This window comes from Euphorbia lathyris, chromosome 10, assembly GCF_963576675.1.
Source record: "Euphorbia lathyris chromosome 10, ddEupLath1.1, whole genome shotgun sequence".
Lineage (NCBI taxonomy): Eukaryota > Viridiplantae > Streptophyta > Magnoliopsida > Malpighiales > Euphorbiaceae > Euphorbia > Euphorbia lathyris.
In genome coordinates this window covers 613,693-633,352 of record NC_088919.1, presented here as the reverse complement: position 1 = coordinate 633,352, position 19,660 = coordinate 613,693, and the positions used below count along the sequence as shown (strand labels likewise).

Below are 19,660 nucleotides of genomic sequence, written 5' to 3'. Positions count from 1 at the left end.
TATGAGTTTGGAAGAGGGTAAACGGACAAGTTGAGGGGGTGAGAAATACCACTTTTATGAAGTTAAAGGGGGGTAAATAGGATATTCTATGAGTTAAGGGATAAATTGACAAGTTGAGGGATGAGAAATACCACTTTTATGGAGTTAAGGCGGTAAATAGTCCTTTATTTTTTAATTAATAGCAGGAAACGACGTCATTTCATTAAAAAAACAAAAATGACAGTGCTCTTTATCCTTTTCTTCTCATTTTTTCTTCTCCCCTTTACACGTTCGTTTTCTTCCCCAGCTCCGACGACGGCGACCACCGGGACTCAAACAGCCTCCACATCCGCTTCTCCCACAACCTGTACTCTTCGTCGGAATTGATCTCCAGCCAGGTTAGTTTAGTTTTCAGTATTTTAAATCCCTAGCCCTAGGTTAGTTAGTGTATTGTATATACATGGGTTTCTTTCAAATTGTCTTTCAATAGATTTTTTTCTTTCAATTTGACTTTCAAATGTTCTTTCCTTATTACTTTGATTACTATTCCGAATTGAGGGTTTTTCAATTTGTCTTTCAATTTGGCTTTTGATTCCCAATTGAGAGTCCAATACTGTACTGTTTTGCTCCCAATTGAGAGTCCAATACTGTACTGTTTTGCTTTTGATTACTTGTTACTATTCGGAATTGAGGGCTTTTGATGATTACTTGTGTACTGTTTTGCTTCATTTTAATTCATTTGTTTCAGTTGTGATGGATTCATCTCAATCGATTTAAGCACTTTTTAGTTGCAGGCGCTACAATTTATTGTTCTAAGTACTAAGTTGATGTATGAAGGAATTTCCTTTTTCATTTAATTTTGTTCTATAGTGGTTTGATCTTGTGAATTCATTCTTTTGCATTGAGATTAGAATAAAAATGTGTAATGTTTAAAACAGAAATGGATTGAGTTCAAATTGGTGGATGTGACTTCAAATCTCTGTTAATTTGACTTCTCTTCTTTATATTCTCGCTGCATTTTGTTAAATATTTGAGCCCCGGGCCATTTGGAATCCTGGTTCCGCCACTTATTCAATAATCCAAACAACAAATTCAGCTTCTGATTTTCAATACGAATCATTTCAAATCTTTATTATCTTCTCATCGTTGTCCCTCCATATGGAAGTTATGGTTTTTATTTCGTGATTTAAATCAATTAGGGATTCCTACATCTATTTTAAGAAATTTGATTTTTAATTTGTATTTTTGTGTTTTGTTGACTCTTTAACTAGATAGGTTTAACTTTCTTCGCAGCAGGTCGAGGGTTTGAAGAAGAAGGAGAGTGTAATTCTGACATTTTTTTTATGTATATTTTATTATTATTTGGTTTGAATAACAGATTCTAGCTCAATTTACCAAATAGTTGACGGTATAATAGGTAAAATCAGAGGAACTAATAAATTATTTAACCATTATTTTATAAAGACTACTATACAGCATAATTTGTTAGTGTGCATTTCAATCAGGTCAGAGTATAGAGAGATAAGACTTATGGAAAAGAAGGGCAAAAAGAAGGTGATGAGAGACAAGGTAGATATTGGAAATGATGATGATGATTTATGTTGGTGGTTTGCTCAAGGAGGAATTAAAACTTCATTCCTATGTATTGCTTTGTTTGGCTTGTTAGTTCGAGAAGCTGTGTCTCTGCATCCTTACTCTGGCGCTGGAAACCCCCCAAAGTTTGGTGATTATGAGGCACAGAGGCATTGGATGGAAATCACACTTAATCTTCCAGTGAAGGAATGGTATCGCAATAGCACTGAAAATGATCTCAGTTACTGGGGACTTGATTACCCTCCCCTTACTGCTTATCAGAGTTATTTTCATGGCCTTTTACTTAAATACTTCGATCCTGATTCGGTTTCCCTTTTCGCTTCCCGTGGTTATGAGTCCTATTTTGGGTGAGCATCTTTAGTCTTTTGGATACTATTCTTATTCGATTTCACCTGATTATTAACTCCCGTTTTTGCTTTTGTAATTTTTTGTACTTTGTAGGAAGCTGCTAATGAGATTGACAGTCTTATCCTCTGATGCCCTGATATTTTTTCCTGCCGTTTTTTTTTTTGTTCTTGTGTATTATGGTAATCGCTCTCATGTTCGTAAAAGTGATGTAGCATGGCACGTTGCAGTTATCCTAATCAATCCGTGTTTGATCTTAATTGACCATGGCCATTTTCAGGTTGGGGAAACTTCTGCTTGTTCATTTCCTTCTGCATATGCAGCTCTCTATTGAATTATCTTAGTGCACTCTTTCTCACCCTAATATGGTTTTATTTCAGTATAATTGCATCAGTTTGGGCTTCACTGTAGGAGCTATATCTGCTGTTCTCTCTCAGAGAAACCTTGTGGCCTCTGTCCTCTTCTGCCTTTCTCTTAACCATAAACAGGTGCTTTTCTGTTTTTGTTTCTTATGGTGATTAGCAGTATTTTTTCATTCAAGCAGGCCAGCAAGATTTACTTTCTTCCCCTTTGTAATAGTTTAAGTCTTTCAGGGGGGGAATGCACCATATAATATGACAATTTATTCAATGGAAAGTCAATTTAATATTTTGAATTATAGTTGAAAGGGACAATAATTTTGTAAAGCTTGACTTTATGTGTCCCAGAACAGTGCTGCATAATTGAATTTTAAATTAAGATATTTGGCTGGGGATTTAGAGGAGTTGTTACTTCTGAGAGTTCATGAAAGGAATTGTTATACACAGTATTCTGAGGTTGTAGTGTGTTTGAACAGACATTCAGTAATTAAAAAGTACTTGAACAGCCACGGCCTTGTGCAAGTGTGTCTATGTGAAGGGTTTTTATCTCAAGGAGGAAGTTGGCAGAGTCAGATGGGGGTGGTGGCACCTATGATAATGTACCTTACCTGCAAAATAGGTACACATGAAGCTTGCTTGAGAGGTTTTAAAAGGTTCCCTAAAATAGTTTGTTGATATGTTTGATTGCAAAACTAAGACCCTGTTTGGGTGTGGAGAACATTTTAGTGTCATGGTGGTTTACATCCCTTTTACAATGGGGGTCTAGCACTTCTATGACAGTTTATTTGATTATCAGATAGGTGGAGGATTTGTCTTTCCACTACATCATTTGGAGAACTGTTGCATAGTAACAGAATTCATTTAGCATTACTGTTGACTGCTTGCTTGGTAAGGCTTGGTTAGCATTAAATGTTAGTAGATAAAATTGAACTTGGTTGAGGAATGCGTGGTGACTAGATGCTAGAGGCAGGTTATATTTTGAAAATTGACATTCCAATGCAGCATCTGACACTTATTGGAGAAGGATAGTCCAAAAATGGTACTCAGTTCCTATGCTTGGCAATGATTGAGAGGGTTCTTTAGCATGAAAATTGCTACAGTTGTCTTTTTTTAGTCGGCAAGAAAAGATATTGATTTAACTTTTGGGAGTTTCAGTCAGTTGGATATGAAAGGAAAATATAATCATTAACGGGTAGGGAAAAAAGAAGAAATGAAGGATTAGTACTACTTTTTGGGAAGTGAAAAAGGCAGAAGAGGAGAAATGTTAGAGGAAAATAGAGGAATAGCAGAAGAGGAGAGAAGAGAAAGGACTAAGGATATATAGTTTTTATATCTGGAGAATCAGTCCTAACAGAGTACTAAAAGCAAGATTGTAAAAAACGCTAGGCGCAAGGCGGACAGAGCTCTCGAGGATTAATCAGGGATTAGTCGGGGATTAATCGGATATGTATTTTTTATTCGTTTATCAACAAATTGTTATATAAATTCAATTAAAAATATGTATTGTACTATCTAAAAATAATAATATAAAATTATTTAATATAGAAAAACATGTGTATTTGTAACATATATCTCTAAAAATGTGCGAACATCAACATTTCAACAACAATATCATTGAAACAACTCAAAACTGAACTATAATAAAACAAAAAAATAAATTCACAAAAAAAATGCTTTTGTTCATCGTGGTTTAGGCGGCGGAGCCTAGACGGCTAAAAATCGCCTAGAGGGACTAATCAGAGAAAATCAGGGCGGATTCTCGATTTTGGGCGCCTAGGGGGTCAAGGCGGCCTATGTTTTGAACAGTGACTAAAAGAATGATGAGTAACTGATAAAGCAACAGTCATTCGATAAGGATTCTGCTAAACTAGTCCAGCTAAGCTTGTTAATAGCTAATTAGTCCAGTATTACTGTTTGATCCCCATAATTTTCATATTTAGCTACTGATTTGTGTTGAATTTTGTGCAAGGTCTGCTTCACATACACTATTGCTATATGACTAGGGATTCTGACATAGTTTGAGGAACTTATTCCTTGTTTTCCTAAATTGTGCTGTATACACTTTCTTATAGTATTCCCTCTTTCTTAACTAGAAAAAACAAAATGGGATAGAGAAAACCATTTAGGCTTGCCATGGTATTTACTCTAAACATGTTATCTACTGATCGAACATCCTAGTGTAGTCCTTTATAAGATATTTAATAGTTGAAGCTGTATGCATTGATGACTGCTTGAATTAAGCTTCATCGAGTTGCTATTAACTTTCTGTTCCACATAACATTGGCTGATTTTATTCTTCTGTAACAAATTGAATAAAACTTCATGGTTCACTTTGAACAGCTGTAGTCAACTTTCGGTTCCATGTAAGTTTGTAATATTGGTTGACTTTATTCTTTTGTCCCAAGTTGTACTTTCAGGACAATGTTCTCTACCAAGTTGCTGTAATGAAATTTCGTAGTCTAGAAACTTTGTTTCAATAGCTGGCATTTTATGATTACTCCAAGACCTAACCTGGAGAAATAGATGCATGTAATACATTTAGCGACATGATTATGGAGTAGATCCATTGAATTGTTCTTTCCATTTTATTTAGGAAAGAAGGAAAGCCTTTCTCCTAATTTCTAAGTTTTGATTTCAGATCTCAGCTTTTACCATATACTAACTAAGAAACCTTTTTTCCTATTAAGGTTGCCTTCATCTGTTTATATTTGGTAATTAGGATTTCACATGCATAGTCCTTATTGGGGAGAAATTATTGCCTTAGATGGAGCAAACAAATGAAATTATCAGTGAAGAAAACATAAGACTAATAATTGAATCTTGTATCCATGTCAATTTAAATTTGAAAAATATAATATTCTGCTTTTCCATTCTCTACTTCTCTGATATGTTCTCAGGTTCATGCTTAAAATAACTTTATGGCCATCTCCCCTTTCCAGATGAGTGCATATTATGCACCTGCCTTTTTCAGCCATCTCCTTGGTAACTGTCTAAGACAAAAGAATCCTTTGCTAGAGGTTTTGAAACTGGGATTGGTTGTCGTGGGGACATTTTCAATCATTTGGTGGCCGTATCTTCATTCAAAAGATGCGATTTTGGAGGTAAAAATCTTATTGTTATCAAATATATATTGGATTTTGTCCTTTCATTTCCAATTGCTAATGGATTTAGTTGGTTATGATACTTCTTTGTGAAAGAATAAATAATTGTTTTGTTTTCTGTTCAATCAATGCATGGGGATGATTTTCTTTCAGTTCATATTTAATAACCACGGATTGCTCTGGGACAATCAAACTAGTTGGTACTTCTGGTTCTGTTCATTTTAGACCTATTTGTACTTATAAAGCCACTTCTCTTTATGTTATTGCTCCTTGTTCTTGATTTTTTGTTTTCCCAACCTTTTAATTAGTTCTTTGACAGATGAAACATTCAGATTTAGCATTCCCTTGTGAAGCTGACTTCTTTCCTTTTAATACTGGCTTTAGGCAATGGTGGTGGGCAAGTTTGATACCCACTCTCCCTTTCTTTTTGTGGGAACTCTATTTTTTCTTTTTTGGAAATGTTTTTGAAGGGTTGCAGAAAATTTTCTGTTCGATCCTTTGCTTGATTTTTGAGATTTAATTTCTGTGGTCCACTGAAAGTAAATACGAATAAACAATTCCTTTTTGTTTCAGAAACTTGTGCTTTCTTTTAGTGGAAGATTGGGGGAGAAGTACTGAAGCAAATATGATTAGAAATATGCTTTCCACACTTTGCTTATATGTTTGAATTGCAGATAAGTTACAAGATGCTTTGGTTGGATGTGAAAATGAAGTTATCAAATTAGTTACATTTTGAAGAAAAAGATGTTATCTCAACATGAATAGAAAAAGGATTCAACTAAGGGCATTGCCTGCATGCCGGTTAAGTCATTAAAATTAGCCATCAGATACATATAACCATTATTATGGTTAATAATATGCTTTGTCCATAGTGGATGACACGCTCTACTTTTTCAGTGATGCAACAGGTGTAATGGACAAAAGAAAATAGCAGTGTTGTTAGCGTTGAGGCTAAGCAGTAGCAACTCAACTCCTCAGCCTAGGCAGTAGCCAAAGGATTTTGATACTTGCGACTTCTCTTGAAAGTTTAAAGATTTAACATAAAAATCAAAGGGATTTTGCAAACAATTTAAGGTACCAACCTCACAAGTGATAATTTGATTTCAGAAAAATTACTCTAGTTCTGAAAGCAAATTAAACCTATTCAAGAGGAGAGTAGGAATATGAAGAATCAGCAGATTGCAGGAGAATTATTGTGAAAAATTGCAGTTGTTCGAGACTGCACATGATATTGACCTCTTGTGCCATAGACAGAATTATAAAATGCCAAGGGAAAAAGAAGCAACAAGGTTTCATAAGCAAAAAAGAATTGATTAGAGAAGAATTCTACTATTAGAGAAGTTGGATGAAAGCAAGAAGTATAAAAATTGTACTTTACTTTATTGTTGGATTTTTTTTTGAGACTCAAATATACTGATAATTATAACTTGTATGAATGGCATAATTGCTTCAGTACTTCCACTAGTAGAAAGCACAAGTTTCTGAAACAAAAAGGAATTGTTTGCTCATATTTACTTTCCCTGACATATCACAGTTGTAGGACTACAAAATTTTAATCTCAAAAATCAAGCAAAGGATTGAACAGAAAACTTTCTGCAACTCTTCAACAACAATTCCGAAAAAGAAAAAATAGAATTCCCCCAAAAAGAAAGGGAGACTGGGTATCAAACTTGCCCACCACCATTGCCTAAAGCCAGTATTAAAAGGAAAGAGTGGGTATCGAAATTGTAGAGTTTACTTTTCTCTGAGTTTACTATTATTATTTAAATTCATATAGCAGATTGATATTTTCATATTATACAGTTTGAAACAATTGGTTGAATTTAACTGCATGATGGTTGTTCACAGAATTTGGTCACTAACACTTATTTTTTGTGGTGCTTTATAAAGGTTCTCCTACGCCTTGCTCCTTTCGAGAGAGGACTGTATGAGGATTATGTAGCTAACTTTTGGTGCACCACGTCAGTTCTCATTAAGTGGAAGAAGTTATTTACGACACAAACACTGAAGAATCTAAGTTTAGCTGCCACTATATTAACTTGTCTACCTTCAATGGTTCAGCAAATAATGTCTCCCAGCAGCAAGGGTTTCCTTTATGGACTCCTGAATGGTTCTTTCGCATTCTACTTATTTTCATTCCAAGGTAATAAGATTCTTCTTTTCCTCGTTGTTCTATGTTTGATTTATATCTCTGTGCTGTAATTTTTTGCATCACTACTATAACATTTGCAGTGCATGAGAAGTCTATTCTACTTCCTCTTCTGCCTGCGAGCCTACTGGTTATGGAATTATGTGTCCCTTTTGAAATGCTAATGCATTATGCATTGTTCTCTATGTTTCCTCTTTTGTGTCGCGACAAATTGATTGCTCCATACATGGCTTTATATGCTCTCGTCTTCCTTCTTTACTTTACACCTGGTAGAAGAAGAGATGGTAAGTTCCCTCATTCTGCTGTCCTCCATTCTCTCTTGACCTTTATGTATCTTTGCTCTATTATACTTCATATCGTTTACTTGACCATCCGCCCTCCGGAGAAGTACCCTTTCCTTTTTGAAGCAATAATTATGTCTCTCTGCTTCTCAAACTTCACGTTGTTAGTGTTTTATACCAACTCAAAGCAATGGATGTTGTCAAGACAATACACGCTAAGGGATAACGAAAAGAAATCGAATTGACATCTTTATGTTCTAAGAGGTTAGGTTTGTAGAAGTGATATTGAGTAATTTTTCATTTTGTTCTACGGCGAATGTGTCTGTAAGTCTTTTCTGGGTGACATTATTTAAATGAACCATTCTAGAATTTATACAATTTCATTGTCAAATACAAACAACAGTTTTTGGTGCATAATCTGTTCAGATTCATTGATGCTTAGTCAAAAAAATTTACCATTGTAATATTGTTTTTTTAAGTGTGGTAGAGGACATACGAAACCAGTGTTTAAAACACAGATTCGTACAACATTGTATAAAGGGCGGCCCGGCAAGAGGCCGCTCCGAAGACTCAAACCCGTCGACAACAACGTTTACCGTTGCGCCAAGGCTCGCCCTTTCGTACAACATTGTATCTGGAAAAAAAATTAGTCGCATTGTTTATTCATAACACCAATCTTAGCTCTGGAAATTTAATATAAACTTGTTCTAACAAAATTCATGCTTGTTCTTGTAAGTGTCCATTAACAGGATCAGTTATTGTGTTAATTATCTTGAAGGATATTAACATTCGACATTTATTTTTATTAATCTGTAACGATTCAAGTGCAAAATACGAAACACAACTCAGCCAAATGTAGCACCTTGCTTCCTGGGTTTGTAATTTTTGCAATAAAGAAAAAACAGTTGCCAATTTGTTTCTTTTATGTTCTGATGTAATTAATCATGCATAAATTAGAAAAGACTTATCTGTATTAGGTAAAATTGCATGTTTGAGCTTCCAATCAATTTATTTATTGTGCTTTTATTCTTTTAATGGATAAATTAACATGTTAAGCCTTGACTAGTTATACAAATAATTCAAATTAAGTGTAGCATGTGTAAATTATGATATCATGGTTTTATTAAAGTAAAATTAGTAAAGGAATTATCTGGTACGATACGACAGTCCATATGTCAATTAGTATTAAATAGTGGTATACCGATAGTTTTGATTGTTGCGCTAAATGAAATCTGAATCACATATATAATTGGATCATCTTAGAGAGGTTTAATGTTTTAAAAAAGGTAATTAATTTATTAGTCTCTATATTTTGACAAAACACACTATTTAGTCCCTGTATTTTTAAAAACACACGGTAAAGTCCTTAACGTTTTTCTCGGTGAACTGTTTAGTTCCTAACGTTTTTTTCGGTGAACTGTTTAGTCCATGCCGTTAGACTCTCATGAAGATTCTGTTAGTCAATTTGGATTTACATTCTTCTTTTCTTTTATTTTCATTTTTTTAAAACTCTAATGTATCTGAAATCAACTTTGAGTGTTATTCTTCTTGATTTTCTTTTTAATCGTTCAAATTCGTAAGCATTGGGTCTGTTCTTTTTCTTGTTCTCCATGCAAATAGCTTCTTCTTCTAAATTGGATTTCCTCTTCTGAAGTTTGAAGATAAATAGTAAAGGGTAATTTAGTCATTTCCGAAGTCATAAACGGTAAAAAATCTAACAAACAGACGGAAGGACTAAACAGTTCACTGAGAAAAAGATTAGGGATCTTACAATGTGTTTTTGAAAATATAGGGACTAAACAGTGTGTTTTGTCAAAATATAGGGACTAATAAATTAATTACCCTTTAAAAAATAACTGATCAAGGATTTAATATCTCCATTTAAAACATTAAGGGTTTTTTTCTCAAAAAAAAAACATTAGGGGTTTAATGTTTTAAAAAAAAAATTGATTAGGGATTAATGTATTAATTTAAAAGATTATAATAAAAATTAAATTGATCAGAGGCTTAAATATTCATTTTTGAATATTATGGTATGGACCAAAATATGTTTTATTTTTTATTTTTTTAGCTTTTCAGTCTTCCATTTATTTTCTAATGTGAAGTGTAATTATCATATTTTAATCAAAGTTAATAAAATTAAAGTATTATGTCATGTTTCACTAGTTTGATATAATCAAAAATTATAACTTGATATAGTTGTAAATAGTTTTTGAAAATAGTTTTTGAAAGATGAGTTTCTGTGTAATTTTCCTTAGTATTATCTAGTGGAATTTAGGGCCGGCTTCATGGATAGAAGACATAGGCGGCCCCTAGGCTCTCCTAAAATTGGAGGGCTTCCAATCCAAAAATTATTTAAATTGCAATATAAAAGTATAACTATTAAAAAAATATTTCTATAAATAATTAGTATTACGTAACTGAATGTAATAGAAATAAAAAATATAGTATATTAAAATGAAATAAAAAAATTAGTAATAATTCTTTTTTTTAATCAGCCCCTCTCAACAATAACAGCATAATAGGACTTTCAAAATTTATTTCACAACTTCTCATAACCTTGCAATAGAGATATGTGGTTTGTATAATTTACAAGCAGTTTTTTTGATAAAAAAATACTCGTGGTTCAATTAATTTACAAATAAGACTTTTTATATTTTATATATTGGGTAAATTGCAAAGTCATACTTTTTAATTCGCTTTCATCTGGGGTAAATTTTGATTTTTTTCACAAAATGTGTGAGTTTGCAAACTATACAAATCTCTATTTGGAAGTTTCAAAACCACTGGATTGTGTTTGTGAAAAGGCGGATATTGAAAGTCTGTTTTTCCTTGAAGTGTTGGCATGCATGAGAAATTTGTCTGGATGTTCATTCAGGTTCTCATGTGGGTCTCCTCCGAATTGTCCGCTTTGTCGGATCAACTGGATCATCCTCGCTTCGATCTCAAAGATTTCGTGCTTATTGTTGGAACTACAATAATGGAATGGTTTTGGGGTCGATAAAGAACTAGATCATGCGCTTGCTAAGCCGGCGATCCACTCTCTTGGTTGTTATTTGAGGGTCACAACCATTCTCATTGTTGCCATTGCTCCATTATTGCATTCCAAATCTACAACAAAGACGTTCAATTTCAGGGTTAATATGGAGAGGAAAATAATTTCTCGCCTTAGTTCGCGTAAACTAGGAAAAGACGTTTCACAAAGAAAAAAAAACTATTCACAAAAAAAGTTATTCACATAAAATACTAAAATTAACAATAAATGGTTGATCAATATTGTAAAAAAAATAATTCCCCCATAATGGTACAAAAAACTTAATGTGCCTGGAGCTAAGGTTCAAAGTTCTATTAAGTGTGTTCAAAAAGTTTTATTAACCATTAAATCTTGAAAATGTCCGGATAGCCTCTTGACCTTGCTGAAAATGTTTTGATAACCATATAAACTTGTTTAAAATGTAGTTAAAGAATTACTGAGTTCCAAATAAGTAAATTGCATGCTATGGTGTACCATCCTTGGAAAGTTAAACCATGACCAATGTCAGGGTATAGCGCTTTTTTTTTTGGTAGAAATAGGAAAGAAAACAAACCAACACCGAGACAAAAGCTAACCTGGGATCAGCCTAGGAAAGCTAACCCCAACTCTGTCCTCTAAAAGGAGAGAAGAAGGATAGATAGGAGGATCAGAAAGGGTGGAAACACCTAACATCCCCTCGTGCCCAGCCGCCGCCAAGCGATCCACAATTCGATTTTGTTCTCTGTAGATGTGGCTGAACTCTAAGGACTCAAAGGAGGAGCCAAGACTTCTTATTGCTTTGATAAGGTTCTGGCTACTAAGACAAAAAGTATGATTATTAGAGATCATACTAATAGCCTCCATATTATCAGACTCCACAGCAAGCCTTTTAATACCCAGCTTTCTGGCAAGCTTGACTCCAGAAAGAATATCTCAAAGTTCCGCTGAAAAGGATGAGCCCAAACCCAGGTTATGGGTGAATCCAGACAACCAGGCACCTCCCGCGTCCCTGAGCACGCCTCCAGCCGCGATCTTTCCATTGTTGAGACAGGAGCCATCCGTGTTCAACTTAACCACCCCATCCTTCGGCCTACACCACCCAACGAGTTGAACCTCTTTATTCTGGGTAGAATTGGTAAGGGGTCCCCTTTGAAGCTTCCCGTAATGGTAAGGAGCTTTTTAGAGAAGAACTCGGGTAAGTTCTGAATAAAAACAGTCTTCTCACCAAAGATCTCATCGTTTCTCCACTTCCAAAGGTGGTGGCAGATAATAGCAAATAAAATGTCTCCTTACTCCATGCTAGCCATTAACCTACCTTTAACCTCATTGAAGAACCAGTCATTCTCAAGGTAGGCAAAGAAGGAGGGGAGAATGTGGTGCGGAAGAACTTTCTGCCAAACCTCCTTACTCTTAGGGCAGTCCCTAAGGGCATGGCACAAAGATTCAACTTGGCCTCTGCATATTATAGAAGATATGTTTTACAATTGAGCAAGTAAGATCTTTATTTTTAATATGTTGTAATCTATTATTCTATGAATTATATAATAACATTTTAAGACGCATGCAACACACATTCAACATGCAGTTTACTTCATTGCAAACTAATTGAAGGATTTCGAAACACTCTGAAAATTTAGAAACCAATAGAGTTTTTTTTTTTTTACAAAGTTAAAGGACATATAAATAAATAAATATTATGTGGAGTTGAAAATGTCCTCGTAACATAAGTAGTAACTCCGCATGAGCAAAATTATGAAGATACATATAATTAAAAAAAAAAAACATATGATTGGAGAAAATCTAAAGACAAAAAAGGAGCTGCTTAATTTATTAAAAGTTTTTCAGGTTATCTGAATCGAGACCGACTTCCAAAATAGGACCCCTATATATAATATTAATTTCTCTAAGAAAATCATCAAAAATCTTTGTAATTATTCAAACATAAAATAAAACACACTATCTCTTGTATATGAAGTTTGATGTTTAGATCGATTGTTATAATGATCTTCTTATCGCTTTCTCTTCTTTTATTACCGGTGATTTGGCCGCCATTATCACCACCGCCGGTACTGTTCTTGTTCATCCCAGTTTGTATTATGATTCTTCTCTTTTTCCTTGCTTTATCTCCTACACATGACCCTAAAATATTGCTCTTATGTAAATCTTCTTGACACTTCTTTTTAGTAAGATTTCCTGTTTCATGTTAGTGTTCATATCAGTTTCGTGTCGGTTTTTTTTTTTTTTTTTTTTTTTTTTTTGTGAAAGTTATGTTTTAAAAATAAAGTTTATTCGTGTTAGTTTTGGTATCCGTGTAACATAGGTTATGGATCCATGGCTGCTAGATTGGAAAGTTGAATTCGCAGTGATCATAAAGGAAGAAGAAACAAAGAAAAAAAATCTGAATATATGTGGAAGCGCTGATTTTCTTCCTTTTTACTTGTCATCCAAGAATCCCTACCTGGTTTCATCATTTCTGTTGTTCATATTTCTTTTATCATAATTAATATAAATCTTGACCATTTTGTTTAGTCTGATCAAAGGGTATATTAATGATGTAAATAAGGGAAGATTTTAAGAAAATAATAATAAATAAATTCTTGTTTTTGCCTATTTGCAAATAAGGAAATTAATATATGGTAGAAGTTATACTTACGGCCCACTATCAATTGCTATTGGGTTTCTGACTAAGTTTTCTCTAGGATTTCCCTAACATAAAATTAATGATAGCAATTTCACTAATTTCCCTATGAACGTATTTGAATAATTAAAACAGTAAGTTAAAAGGTATGAAGGATTGAGGATATTTATAGCCAAAAAGCTGGTTATCAAAACAGTTATAAAACTGTTTTATCTTTATCCAAAATACAGATGTCTCCAGACAATACAGATGTCTCTAAACAATACAGATGTCTCTTAGACAATATAAAATACAGATTTCCTTCTTATTCTTTCCATGTGGAATTTCCACAACACCAATATTAAAGACTAATATCTAACAATCCCCCACTTAGGCTTTATGTATTGGTGTTTAAACAAATCTCATTAGAGTTATGCATAAATGTCGGTATCTTGCGATTTGGACCTCCACTTAGTGTAACACTTCAAGGAAAAATGAAATTAATGGCGGCTTGCCGCTTTTGAGCCATAATCCCTTTTGTTATACCAGAAGTATCACACACATAACTTCTATATAAATGTACGTTCATAGAAATGGTAGCACTATTATGGCCATGCGCTCATATCCTAGACTTCATGGACAATTATAAAAGTAGACCACACTTTCATTAGGAGCGGCACCACCCCTTATGTCCATATTGGTGAAGTTCAAATGAAACACATGAAGCTTCATTAAGAGTCTAAGACTCACCCTAATAATCATATACTATCTAATTTATTATTACACTTAGTATATCAATCAGTTATCAACAACTTGTTTTTACCACATTGAACCTTTACATAGTGATAATACTATACATAGGTTAGGTTTCTGTTGTTGCTGATGTAATCATATAGGTCTTAAACCAATCTCTTTGGACATTTTATATACTATGTCCCTTGGAAGTCCTTTTGTAAAAGGATCTGCCAAATTATTTACAAGACTTAACATATACGACAATAATAATCCCATCTGATATTAATTATCGTACATACGAATGTCTTAAGCTAATATGTCTATACTTTCCATTATATATCTTGTTATAAGCTCTAGACAAAGTAGCTTCACTATCGCAGTTCAAAGAAATGGCTGACATCGGTTGTGGCCACAACTTAATATCTAATAGCATATTCCTTAACCATTCAGCTTCTTTTCCTGCTGCTGCTAAGTCAAAAAATTCAGCCTCCATTGTGGAATGAGTAATACAAGTTTGTTTCTTTGAAGCTCAAGAAATAGCTCCTCCACCAAGCATAAAAATCCAACCACTTGTGGACTTACTATCACCGATACTATTTATCCAACTAGCATCTGAATAACCCTCAAGAACTGCTGGAAATTTATTATAATATAATCCAAGGTTTTTGGTTCTTTTTAAGTAACCTAAAACCCTACCAATTGCTTTCCAATGTTCACGGCTCGGATTACTCGTAAATCTAGAAAGTTTACAAACAGCAAATGCAATATCTGGTCTAGTACTATGTGATGCATACATCATACTTCCTATTGCACTACCATAATCAAGTTGAGCAACACCTCTTCCCTAATTTTTACTAAGTTTACAAGATGAATCATAAGGGGAATTAGCCTCTTTAAACTTTAAATTTTTTAGAAGGTACTCTGTTGTGTATATGACATGCGGTTAGTAGAGCTTCTCCCCACAAATTAAGTGGCAAATTTGCATTAACAAGCATTGCATTTAGCATATCCCTTAAAACACCATTTTTCCGTTCGGCCACTCCATTTTGTTGAGGCCTATAAGGAGCACTAACCTGATGTATAATTCCGCTAGATTCACAAAAAGAAGAAAATTCCGCAGGAAAATACTCCCCACCTTTATCACTGCGTAAAATTTTAATTTTATTATTCTTTTGTGTCTCTACCATGGCCTTATAACATTTAAACATTTCAAATGCTTGGTCTTTTGTTTTCAACAAATAAACATAGGTAAAACGAGAACTATCATCAATGAAAGTTATGAAATATCTATTACCTCCTCTAGTTAAATTTCCATTAAATTCACAAATATAAGAATGAATAAGCTCTAATATTTCTGTACTTCTTTCAATTTTAGGAAATGGTTTCCTTTTCATTTTTGCTTGAACACATACCTCACATTTATCTTCATGATCATTACCATAAGATATCATTCCATTTTTAGACATATATTTCATGGTTCTATAATTGGTGTGTGCTAAACGATTATGCCACAAATGAAAAGAAGTACATTCAATTGCATGCACAAGAAAATAAGCAGAATTCTCAACTTTATTAATAGATAATTTGAACATTCCATCAGAAACATAACCTTTCCCAACAAATGCTCCAGCCTTAGACAGAATTACCTTATCAGATTCTATTACAGCCTTTAACCCCTTCTTACATAACATAAAACCAGAAACTAAATTCTTCCTAATTTGAGGAACATGAAGAACATTTGTGAGAATAACTTTCTTTCCAGAAGTAAACTGAATTTCAATAATCCCGGTTCCTTGAACCTTGGAAGAGTGATGATCACCCAACAAAACTTCATGGTCTGGAGAAGAATCAATATAAGTCTTGAAGAGTCATTTGTTGTTGCAAACATGAGTAGTTGCACTAGAATCATACCACCAATCATTGCTTATGGTAAGAGATGCCATATGCAATTCTTGGATCATACCAATCTGCAACTCAGAAACCATGGCAATAATTTCATTATTGTCAACATTTTCAACAATATTTGCTTTGTCCTCATTCTCCTTCTTATTCTAGTTTTTGTTATCCTTCTTCTTGGGGTTCTTACAGAATCTTTTGATGTGTCCTTTTTCACCACAATTATAACAAACAACATCAGACAAATTCTTCTTAAACTTTTTGTTGTTGTTGGGATTATTCTGATAACTTCCTTTCCTCTTTTTGCCTCCTTTCTGATTATTACTGACATAATTAACTTTAGAATTAGAAGCAACATCATGTTTCTTATCACGAATTCGAGTTTCCTCTTCAATTCGTAAATGCTTCTGAATTTGTTCCAAATTAAAATACTCGGAAGTGTGCAACCGTTTCTTCCTATAGTTATTCCAACTTGGAGGTAATTTGGCTATGATTGCCCCCACAAGTAATTTTTCTGGAATGTCTATAGTAAGATCCTTAAATTTAGAGGCCAAGATAAGAAATTCATGGACTTGGTCAAGTATAGATGCAGAACCATTCATAGTAAATTCAAAAAATTTCATATTGATAAACTTATCTGCCCCTTGCTTTTCTGAATTATACTTTGTCTCTAGAGATATCCATATATCCTTTGCCTTTTGTACAGGAATGTACAAATCATAAAGACGACCAGAGAGATGGTTCAGAATATATCCTCTACATAGCGCCTCTTCTTCTTCTCGCTTCTTACGTTCAGCCACAATTCCATCAGTATCTTTGTCACTCGGTTCTGGAATAGACTGCAAATCAATGTCCAGAATGTAAAAAAATTTCAGAGTGATCAGAAAATTTTTCATAGTCTCCTTCCAACGAGTGAAATTCGTCCCATCAAACCGATCAAGTTTACCAGCATCACCAACATTCTTCAGCGCGTTCTCCATAATATTTCCTTAAGATTGTTAGAAATATGTGATCACAAACATAAAATAGGGACGTGATTAATCAATGTCTTAAGGAAATATTAGCCCCTACTATCAATTGCTATTGGGTTTCTGACTAAGTTTCCTCTAGGATTTCCCTAACATAAAATTAATGATAGCAATTTCATTAATTTCCCTATGAACGTATTTGAATAATTAAAACAGTAAGTTAAAAGGTATGAAGGATTGAGGATATTTATAGCCAAAAAGCTGGTTGTCAAAACAGTTATATAAAACTGTTTTTCTTTATCCAAAATACAGATGTCTCCAGACAATACAGATGTCTCCAGACAATACAAATGTCTCTTAGACAATATAAAATACAGATTTTCTTCTTATTCTTTCCATATGGAATTTCCACCACACCAATAATAAAGACTAATATCTAACAGGAAGTTTGCCACAAAGCAATAAAAATTATATCATTTTTAAATAAGGTTTAGGTTTATATTATTTATTACCTTCAAAAAAGTTTCTATTAATTTTTTTTTAAAAAAACTTAAGATTTAGGTTTATATTATTTATTTACTTTTTTGAACTTATATTTAGGTTTACTGTTTTTTTTTTTTGTGAAATATACAAACTTAGGTTTAGTATTAATCGTTTTATATTTTAGTTTATTTATTTTTAATCGTAGTGTTATTTAAATTTTTAATATTTGGATAAATTTTAAATTTATTTGTTATTAATTTTTTAATGATACTTATTATTATTATTATTATTATTATTATGTATTCTACATTTAAATTATAAATTGTAAAAATTTATTATTATGTGAAAAAATTAATATAATAATAAAATATTGTTTGTTAAAAAGAGTATTATTTTTGAAGTTATAAATAAAGTAGATGGTTGGAAAAGATTTACCGTAGTAATTTTATATTTAAAGATAGGGTAGGAAAAAATGAAGTTAGAGTATGTAAAATGGAGTATACCGAATATCAAGAATATCCACATGGATCTTAATGACCAAGTGAATTTGGTCATTCATCGTTAGATATAGATTTATCAAAACTGTATGAAGGTGACTATTATATATTATTTTGGTGAAAATAGAATTTTTTTTTTGGAAGTTAAAGAAATTATTATCAATCATGCTATATCATATATATACTATATGAAAACTCAGAAACTCAGTGTAGATTTATCGGGATGTTTGACTTTGTGATACTAATTAAATAAGGAGTCCACTGCATATCCATAGATAGTAAAGCAAATTATATATACGGTGTAAAAAATTGTCCAAAAAATCAATAACAACATAAATAAATAATTCTAATTACAATATATTAATACATAAAGTAATATTTTTCATAATTGTCAACTATGTTTCTTCATATGCTGAAAAACTTGGATAGTTTTTTCATTATCAATACTATCAAATATTCATTTCTTAATATATGTAACTAAAAAATCATTTAAAAATTCATCCCCTAAACGATTTCGTAATGGAGTTTTCACCAAGTTCATAGCCGAAAATACTCATTCCACTGAAGCAGTTGCAACCGATAAAATTAAAGTTAACTTCACAAGGAAATAAACAAGAGGATACAAAACACTCTTCCTTGTCTCAACTATGTTCTTAGCAAAATCTCCAATCCCTTTAAGCTCAGGAAATCGCTTGTCAGATCTCATATCAAAGATATAAATGTCCAAATAATCTTCAAGTATAACAATCTGCACCGTAGAAGAATCAGATGGCAAGTTTAGTAAGCCTTTATTTATCAAATGCTGCAAAAGAATCAATAGAATTTAAGCACGCGACACATAAAAGTAATTTTAAGTTTTTCTGTGAAGCGCTCATTGAGCTCCTTAAGTTGCATATCAATAATAGTGTAAAATATATCAGTTTGATAATGACGCAAGTTTGTAATTTTATGAGTATTTCTTCGTGACCTTCCTTGATCCATAAACATCATCCATATTTGGGAAACTGATGTTATTCTTTTTTTAAAAAGAAGCCACTTGAATAAGTAAAGAAGCTCATCCATCATCTCTCATTTACTAGAGCACTTGTTTGGAAATGTTAACCAAGTTATTGCATTGATGATGCCTTGATATTTTCTTTGTAATGCTTGGGACAAATCATTTGTAAATGCTAATATCTTTTTCATCAAATGTAAGTTGAAAACAAACTCAAATAATTGTGCCAAAGCAAGTAAGGCACAAACTTGACCTTTTTGCTTTGAATTTTTCTCATGTTCCTGAATCACATCAAGCACATCAATCACATATGGGAAAATGGTGATTAAGATTACCAATGAAACATAATGTGTACTCCATCATGTATCACCAGCTCGTTGAAGAGAAATTTCTTAATGTAATCCTATACCACTTTGTATCTCTCCATTTTGTAGTGCTTCAATAACTTTACCATATTGCTTCTCATGAAGAAGATCTCTTCCCTTTCGTGAAGCTCCCACAATATTTGATAAGCTAGAAACAACATTAAACAAAAAAGCAACACGAGCATGCTTTTTCACCATAACAATTAGAGTTAACCGCAATTGATGAGAAAAATAATGAACATAATATGCAGAAGGATTTCTTTCAAGATCAATATCTTTAAGCCA

At 33.0% G+C, this 19,660-nt stretch overlaps 1 protein-coding gene across 9 annotated transcripts; it reads left to right on the top strand.

Moving 5' to 3' along the window:
• The first annotated feature begins 218 nt into the window (after positions 1–218).
• On the top strand, positions 219–8,647 carry LOC136208731 (probable dolichyl pyrophosphate Man9GlcNAc2 alpha-1,3-glucosyltransferase). Of its 9 annotated transcripts, none has more exons than XM_065999872.1 (9): positions 224–377; positions 1,358–1,396; positions 1,485–1,548; positions 1,646–1,919; positions 2,014–2,197; positions 2,298–2,405; positions 5,216–5,377; positions 7,268–7,520; positions 7,610–8,646. In XM_065999872.1, the coding sequence occupies exons 4-9, from the start codon at positions 1,729–1,731 to the stop codon at positions 8,050–8,052; spliced, it is 1,341 nt and encodes a 446-aa protein (XP_065855944.1). In that variant the 5' UTR covers positions 224–377; positions 1,358–1,396; positions 1,485–1,548; positions 1,646–1,728; the 3' UTR covers positions 8,053–8,646. The 9 variants fall into 9 exon arrangements, with proteins under 9 accessions (XP_065855933.1, XP_065855939.1, XP_065855940.1 ...); XM_065999869.1 differs by having other exon boundaries at positions 225–377; positions 1,276–1,396; XM_065999870.1 differs by having other exon boundaries at positions 225–377; positions 1,276–1,396; positions 1,469–1,548.
• The last annotated feature ends 11,013 nt before the right edge of the window (positions 8,648–19,660 follow it).